Source organism: Ammospiza caudacuta, chromosome 24, assembly GCF_027887145.1.
Source record: "Ammospiza caudacuta isolate bAmmCau1 chromosome 24, bAmmCau1.pri, whole genome shotgun sequence".
Classification (NCBI taxonomy): domain Eukaryota; kingdom Metazoa; phylum Chordata; class Aves; order Passeriformes; family Passerellidae; genus Ammospiza; species Ammospiza caudacuta.
This window is the reverse complement of record NC_080616.1, coordinates 1,892,589-1,901,010: the sequence shown is the minus strand read 5'-3', so window position 1 is coordinate 1,901,010 and position 8,422 is coordinate 1,892,589. Positions and strand designations below refer to the sequence as shown.

General features: G+C 44.7%; 1 protein-coding gene across 2 annotated transcripts in view; it reads right to left on the bottom strand.

Moving 5' to 3' along the window:
• Positions 1 to 352: 352 nt before the first annotated feature.
• CEPT1 (choline/ethanolamine phosphotransferase 1) overlaps positions 353 to 8,422 on the bottom strand; it is a 31,852-nt gene continuing 23,782 nt past the window's right edge. For both annotated transcript variants that reach the window (XM_058819363.1, XM_058819362.1), the window contains 4 exons: positions 4,975 to 5,106; positions 4,161 to 4,319; positions 2,852 to 2,977; positions 353 to 1,159 (listed from right to left, as the gene is read on the bottom strand). In XM_058819363.1, coding sequence (XP_058675346.1) covers positions 1,040 to 1,159; positions 2,852 to 2,977; positions 4,161 to 4,319; positions 4,975 to 5,106 — 537 coding nt within the window. In that variant the 3' untranslated portion in view covers positions 353 to 1,039. The remainder of the gene's footprint in view (positions 1,160 to 2,851; positions 2,978 to 4,160; positions 4,320 to 4,974; positions 5,107 to 8,422) is intronic.

The window sequence follows — 8,422 nt, the reverse complement described above, 5'->3', positions numbered from 1 at the left end:
GCAATTAAACCCTCCATTAATCTTAGTGTCCCTCATGCAGTTCATGACAGTTAAAATTGTATGAAAACAATGACAGAAAAAAGAAACCCAAACTTACTGCACTATATAGCAAGCAAAGCTCTCAGAAATCCTGGAATGACATGATCCACATAAAAGCACTGGAAAACTACTCTCTAAACCACAGCCAGGTTTGTCATTCACAAGTCTAAGCATGACAGAGCAACATATACATCTCAAGACAACTGTTGCTCTCAGAATTCTTATTTATTAAGAGCAGAAAGGAAATTTTGCTTAAGTTTTATACATAAAAAAGTAAACAGTAATTTTTTTTTTCTTATAGTCTTTTCCACTGAAGAAAATTGAGAAATAAGTTGTCTTTTTAGATAATGTTTATTTAAAAAAATAAAATTAATTGACAAAGATACCACACTATTTTGCATGCCGGGCACCCCTTGGCTCGCAGGACCCTGTTCAGCATGAAACCGCTTTGTCAGCAATGCACGAGCAAAAACCACCCCAGCCTGGCTCCCACCTGGCAGCTGCTGCAGCCACACAACTTAGTGAGATATCTCTGGGTTTTTACCAGCTCAGGTCTTTAGTAAATAAATTCCAAGTGGACACTAAACAAGTATTTCACTAAGAGATGATGAAATATTAAAATTAAAAGCAAGTCAGATTGCAGCTGTAATTATACTACATTAGAAACTTCAGTTGGTGGGGATCCATTCACCATAGAGAGATTAATTTGTAATCAAGGTAATTACAAAGACAGAGCATTTTCTTCCTGCATGCTTTCCCGGGCTTGGAACCAACAGAGTTGACTACATGGAAAGTTGACTAGGGTGTACTTGGAATTCACTCTCTCAGGCAGGAGACTAGTTAAGGAGTGTTACTGATAACAAAGAAGAAAAGTTATACAACATTGATTATTATAAATTACTTTGTTCTTATCTGCTTTTAGCCTTAGTCTCCTACAAGTCTTCATCCACTCCTGTAGAACCCCAGCTCCCCCTCCACTCCCCCATGGCAGCTCCCATCCCTAGTGGTGGTTCGAGTGCGTGGGGCAGCCCTTGATGCGGAACACGTGGATGTGCAGGTGCGCGGCGATCTGGTTGCACACGCTGACGCAGTATCGCAGCAGGTCGAACAGGGACAGGATCTGCACAGGAAAACATCACCCACAGTTATCCCACAAGTTCCTTACGGGCTGTTATGTGTGTAACAGCCCACACTGCACAACCACAGCACTGTGGCCCATTGAGCTGAATCTCCACTCCAGGAATAACCACAGAATCCCAGACGGGCCTGGGATGGAAGAGACCTTAGAGCCCATCCAGGTGCACCCCTGTCATGGGCAGAGACGCCTTCCACTACACCAGGCTGCTCCAAGCTCTGTCCAACCTGGCCTTGGACACTTCCACGGATGGCGCATCACTCCCTAAAGAATTTCTGGGAATTGTGGGCTTTCTTCCAGCCTAAGACAAGACAGACTCTTAATTCTACAATAAGAAAGTGGATAAGAGTTACAGCAGCTACAGAGATACTGTTAAATGCCCCATTAACTCAGAATGGTGAAAGCCACACACAGAATATCTTTTCCCATCACACCAACACAATTTTACCAAAAGGTTGACACTGTTTTTGTACATTAAACTTGTGCATTTAATAAGCCCAGACAAGTTGAATTTAGGATGTTTATCCCGATGGGTGCTGGAGTCATGACAGATATTCCAGACCTTAAGCCACAGCCAGAGCACCCCGGCATTGCCCATCACAAGGACCCAGCTAACGAGGCAGCAACACTCAACTGCAAAATATTCTAATCTAAGCTTTGAATATTTGCTACAATGCTTTGAAATTTTAAACTATCACAGTCACCAAGGCTGGAAGTGACCTTCAAGACCATCGAGTCCCACCATCACCCCAGTCACCATAATCATCCTTAACCCAAGTCACCAGGTGCCACATTCAGTCACCTCTTGAACTCTTCTAGGTATGGTGACTCCATCACTGCCCTGGGCAATTTATTCCAATTCCTGATCAATTCTTTCAGCATTTTTTTTTCAAATATCCAACCTGAACTTCCCTGGCACAGCCTGAAGCCATTTCCTCTTGTCCTTGCCCCTGTTGCCTGGCAGCAGAGCCTGACCTCCCTTGGCTGTCCCCTCCTGTCAGGGAGTTGTGCACAGCCAGAAATTTGCTCCAGGCTGAGCCCCTTTCCAGCTCCCTCAGCTGCTCACGGTGCTCCAGACCCTTCCCCAGCTCAGTTCCCTTCCCTGCACACACCCCAGCCCCTCAGGGTCTCTCCTGCCAGGAGGGGCCCAGAGCTGCCCCAGGGATGGAGCTGCCCCAGCAGTGCCAGCACAGGGAACCACTCTGGGCACACCATGGCTGTGACAGCCCAGATTCCACTGGCCTACCTGCCCACCTGGGCTCATGTCCAGCCACTGTTACCAGCATTCCCAGATCCTTTCCCAGCTTTCCAGCCACTCTTCTCCCAGCCTGGAGCATTCCATGGGGCTGTTGTGACCCGAGGACGGGACCTGGCACTTGGCCTGGCTGACCCTCCCACTGCTGCCCTCAGCCATGGATCCAACCTGTCCAGATTCCTCCAGAAGATCTACATCCCACCCAGCCTGGTGTCCTCTGCAAACTGACTGGGAGTGCCTCGATCCCCTCACCCAGACCATCCCTAAAGACAGTGCCCAGATTGTCCCAACACCAAACCAGGGACACTGTGACCCTGTTCAGCTCTGCACCAACTTCAAATCCACTCCAGGGGATTCAGCTGGGCACAGCCAACACAATGAATTAGTGGCAGAGCTAATTAATAAAATTAGCTTGGACTCACCAGGGCAATCCAGAGGACAATATACTCATCAATAAAGCTGTTAAAATACTGGTCAAGGAACAGCAATGCTGGGCCTATGAATGCTGTGTCATACAGATACATCTCACTCTTGGTCATGTGGGCAACCTGCAGTAAAAAAAAAAAAGAAAAGAGAAGTTTAAGAAATAAATATATGCCAGCTAAGGCAGAGTGATTTCAGAACACACAAAGCCAAAACCATACAGTTCAAGCCACATTACTGAAAAATACCAAATACTCAAGTGGCCACAACAATATTGTTTGAACCATGGTGCTCCACAGCTACAGAGATGCAAGGTTTGCAGAGGCATCTTTTATTAGAGCAGAGAATGTAGCACAGGAAAAAAAACTAGTAAGTTTTCCAGCTCACCTCTTCCTCCTCCCAGAAACCAAACAGTGAAATGGAAGCAGACTGGTAACTTTTAAAGTTGAGCCTGGAAACAAAAACTCACAGCTGCTGGAGCTCAAAAAATCAAGGACACTTGGTGTTCCTCTCCCTCCACCTCTTTTTCTCCCATTCAATGAGGATCACCACCTTTCTCTGGTTACAATTTGATGACCATTTTTGGTGTTCATGTGTGCCCTTCTCACCTCCCTAGGTGCACAGAACCCAGCCCACACTCCATCCTCACTGCTCAGCACAGCTGGGATGGGACTGAGCACCAAAGCAGGCCTGGTAAGAAAGAAACTTTTCTTCTACTGTGAGCTTAAGCTCTTCCTCCACTATGAACTTAAACTCTTTCACTGTGAGCTAAGTCCAGCACTGACCCAGCTCACAACAGCCCAACAGAGGCCTGCAGAACTGGGATGGCCTTTGAGGCAGGAGATGTTTAACCCTCATTTAGTGACACCTCTGCCCGTGTATAAACCTGTTAACTATTTTAACTCCTATTTTAGTCCAATTCTTCAAGTCAAACCCTCAGGAAGTGTTCCAAACCTCAGCAGCTCCATCACCTCCTCTCCTTCTGCCAAACCTTCCTCCCCTTTGCGTCTGAGGGGGATTCCAGCCCCCTCTGTTCCAGCCCAACTCTTCACACGTGCACAAATACATTGCAAATGTGTGAATTAACAGCTGGAGAAGGGGGAGAAACAGCTCTGTCTGGTGCTGCCTGTGCAACCACAGCATCAACCCCACATTTACACTGCCCTTTCAAACACAAAAAGACTCTGCTGCACCTCCAGGCTACCCAAAGCAAAGCACAAGTATCTCTTCAGTGCACAAACAAGAGAGCTCCATAATCTACAAAAAGTTCTCCTGCAACAAGACTGGGGAAGGTTCTGGCACACTCACCACCAGTTTATTTGTGATCTTGGCAGACACAAAGCCAAAAGTTAGGATGTAGAGACAAGGGTGCCTCTCAAAGAGCTGCACAGCAGATTTCTTGTAGATCATTGCAGCCAAGGCGATCACTGAGCCAATATGGAGAAAAGGTGAGAGGACACTTGTTCCCTGTGGTGAGATTAAAGCATGAGGTTAATAAAATGTGCACATTGCAAAGAAACCTCAAAGAGCCCCTCATGTGGTGTGCAATGAGGGGTTAAAAATAAAACCACATTAGAAACATCTTTTTGAATGCTGGTGGTAAAAGGAACAAAAAGTAGTGAAACTTGAGCATGCAGCAGCTGAGAAGTGGTGGAAACTTTCTGGTTCTGGGGGAAAAAAATAATATTTTAGGCAGCAAGAACACTGCAACAGAAGGTGCTTGTGCAGACACATCCACTCATTCTTTTACATTGGTAATATAAATAATATAGATCTTTCAGAAGGATCAAACCCAGAATCTTCGTGAAAGATTTCTTTCTGAATGGATTTTTGCACAGGATTTTTCTATGAACTCCTCAGTGAGGGGTGTACTTGTATAACTTCATTTATCTCATTAATTCAAAAACAAATATCAAAGTACAATGAGTACTTTTAACAAAAAAATTTTAAAACTTTGACTCCTAAATCTACTATTCTTACACATGCAATATTAACTTGTTTTTCCCAAGCCAGCAAGGAGCTAATGGGAAAATATTTTCCATGGAGGAGGGATTATGTTAAATAGAAACTGTGGCTGAAGAGCCTCTGTGCTGAGGAGGAACTGGCAGCCCAAGGTACTCACTGCTATAGTGGATCCATTTTTGCCAACTCCACCTGTGAAGATCACACCAAAGTAGTTTGTACAGGAGAATATGGTTCCTGCCACAGTACAAAGAGCTGGGAATATTTTCACCTGAATATTCAGTATTGGAATCTTAATGGAAGAGAGACAAGAAGTTACAATATGTACAAACTCAAATTTGGGTTAGTATTTCATGTGCACTCAAACACTCCACTTTTCAATATATTTGCTCTTCTCTCTCTGCTATACAGAGATTGACATTTCTAGAGAGAAAAAATTATTTTCCAAAAGCTTCCATGAAGCTTCCCAGAAAGCCAGACTTATGTTCAGTTACCAGAGAAGAGACACCAAAAGCAGAGAAATGGACAGAAACCAAGAGCTTGCTCTAAATCACCCCAGGGGAGAGAATCATCACCTTTCCTGAAGCCGCAGTCAAGATCAAACTGGGCAGAAGAACAGCCACTTGGGGATGGTCAGATAAACCCTTTCAAGCACTGGATCCAAACTTTTGTGCAAGGCAAGGCAAGCAAAGAGATCAGACAAGTCAGAACAGAGTGACCTGGAGAGGAAGGATGAGGTTGCTAAAGAAGGAGAGAACGATCACAGGCAGTTTCGAAAGTTTCCTTCGTTTTTTAACAGTCATGTTTCAAGCAGAACAGGAAAAACTAGAAATGAAGAATAGTCCAAAGTAAACCACAGGAGATATGTTATGGGAGCAAGTGTTTAGAGATAACTACCCAAAACCTCCCAACTGTATCTATTCAACTACTAAAAGCTCCTTATTCAGGAACTGAAGTCATGGCACTCAACTGAATAAATGCTTGGCTCCCCAATGAGTCCAGCCAGGAACAAAAGACCAAAGGAGGTCAAATTGCTTCTCTTTTTTTTTAATTACCCTCTCAGAGTAGCTTTCAGCAGGTACAGGTAAACAATGAAATGCTATGAGTTGGAAGGGACCCATCAGGAGCATCCAGTCCAACCCCTGTTCCTACACAGACAGCCCAACAATCCAACCCTATGCCTGAGAGCACTGTCCAAACCCTGCTAGAGCTTGAAGATTGTTCTTGAAGATCCTAAGTTTTCTATTCCATTCAACAACTCAATGTCTTCATCTTTCCAGGACATGATCAAGAGGCAGAGGAGCTTTAACCCTTCATGCCTTGTTCAGCCCACTCCCCAAACCCCACCCAGTTTCATGACACTCAAATATATTTCTCCCTTGCTAAGGCTACCCTGTTAAGGCAAAAAATAAAAAAAAAAAGGCATTTCCTACAAGATTGTACAGAAAGAATAAAGACAAGTAAAGAGAAGGCCTGAACTGCCAGACTAGAGCACTACTTCTAATCATTCATTAATGTCAGGAGGCTCAGGATTCCTCAAGCTCTTCTAAAAGCAGGTACGCGTGCTGGCCTCTGCCTCAGAACTTTGGTATTGAAAGAACAGGGTGGATTGACTTTTACAAGCAAAAGGAAACAGTAGCAAACTCCATTACAGGAGTCAAAAGACATTAAGGTTGACATTTCCCCAAGACAAAGGGAATTGGCTGGGAAAAACACCCCATGAACCCCCAGCTACCACTCAAACACTGGAGAAGGATGCTCAGGGAAGGAGAAGATAAGGCCACACTGTTATAACACCCAGTTTGGCCAATTTTAGGTTCTTAACACCCTCCCGTTGGCCTCCACAGCAGCTGCATCAGTGCAAAATATGTTAGAAGAAAAAAATATTGAGAAACGGCCACATAGAGAAATTTGGCAGAGGAAAGCCAGGAGTGGATTAAAAAGTCAGCACCTGCTGAATTTCTCTGTGTACAAAATGGGATCATCAAAGCCAAAAGTGGGAAGCAGCAAAACCATGCAAATATCAGATTACTTTTATTTCTTCCCTCTGACTGGAGGGAGAGAAGGAAATGTTCCTACAAAGTGGCACCACAGCCCCTGAATTTTAACTCAGAGGACACTGGAAGACAGCTGCCAGGCTTCCCTGTCTGGTATTCCATGTATCACTATAGATCCTGCAATTATTCTGCCTTTCCTGGTGATTCCAGGGGCTTCATCCAACACCACGTGCAGGCAGAACTTCCCAAAACCATGTCTGCAATGCAGGGAATCATTACCAGTTACATCTTTTACAGGCAAATGTAAAAGATTTTTCTCTTTTAAACCCTCTGAGACTGATCACAGACGGAAAGCTGCATTGCCCAGAGAGCTGCAGAATCCAGGTAAACCCTGGGAAAGAAGCATTCCAGGCTGGACAGGGCTTGGAGCAACCTGGTCTAGGGGAAGGTGTCTCTGCCCATGACAGGGGGTGGGACTGAATGAGCTTTAAGGTCCATTCCAAACCAAACCATTCCATGATTGAAGATGTGGTTTGGGAAGAGCCCAGGCACGGCAGTAACCAAGTGGCAGCAGGCAACGGATGGAGTCGGGAGCGGCTGCCAGAGCCAGCATTAAAGTGAGTCTGGAACATTTTGCCAGAAAATTACTCCCAGGATTGCAGAGTACATTTCATCAGTTTTGTGCAAAATGAATTGGTATTTAAAAAATAAAATTATGAGGGAATAGGCCAGAGCAGATTCCAGCTAAGGGCTCATGGAAGCAGCAGGGAGGGAGCATGTAAGAGTCTCGCTTCCTCCAGGAACTCCTCCTGTCACCAATCCCACAATTGCCACAGCCAGCTGGGCAACTCAGACCCTGGAGTCCTTCTCACAGGGCTGCATCCCAGCTGTCCAGATAAACTACAGTCACATCTGCCCAAGGAACAACTTCCACAGGGCTGAATTCCATCTCCATATTCCCAAAGTGTTTGTGCTTTTTCATAATCCAGACCCTACGGGAGAAAACTCCAACAACTGTATCACTCTTCTTGCTTCAAGCAGGAAAACCAACTTCAAATATACAATCTATTAAACAAGTTACCCTAAGCTTCCTTGGTCTACTCACATGTCCCAAATGATCCAAGATGAGCCATACTCAGCATCCCACAGGAATTACCAGCTCCAGGAGCATGGGGAGCAGCATTTAACAGGCTTTGAAGAGAATTTACACTGCCAGAAAGGAGGGAGCCAAGACAGGCACACACAGTTTCATGGAATAAAAGAAAGATAATGAAAACAACAATTTCCAAAATTCACAACTCTGCATTTTGCCTGTTCAGAGTGTTTTGCTTTTCCGATGAAAAGTGGAGTGTTTGAGTACACAACCACATCTACTCCCCATTTCCCCCAAACAGAAGCAAACAGAAAATACCAAACCACCAACTTTGTAGTTACATCAAGTATTAAAGGATTAGAGAGGGCTGGGTGAGAAGGGGTTGCGTGATTTATTTTGCTCTGCAAGCAGTAAGTAAGATTTATCTGTAAATGAACACAAAATCTCACTCATTGAATTAAACAGGATTGTCATGGGAGACCTGATTAATGTTGTTCTCTGGAGAGATGCTCCGTTAA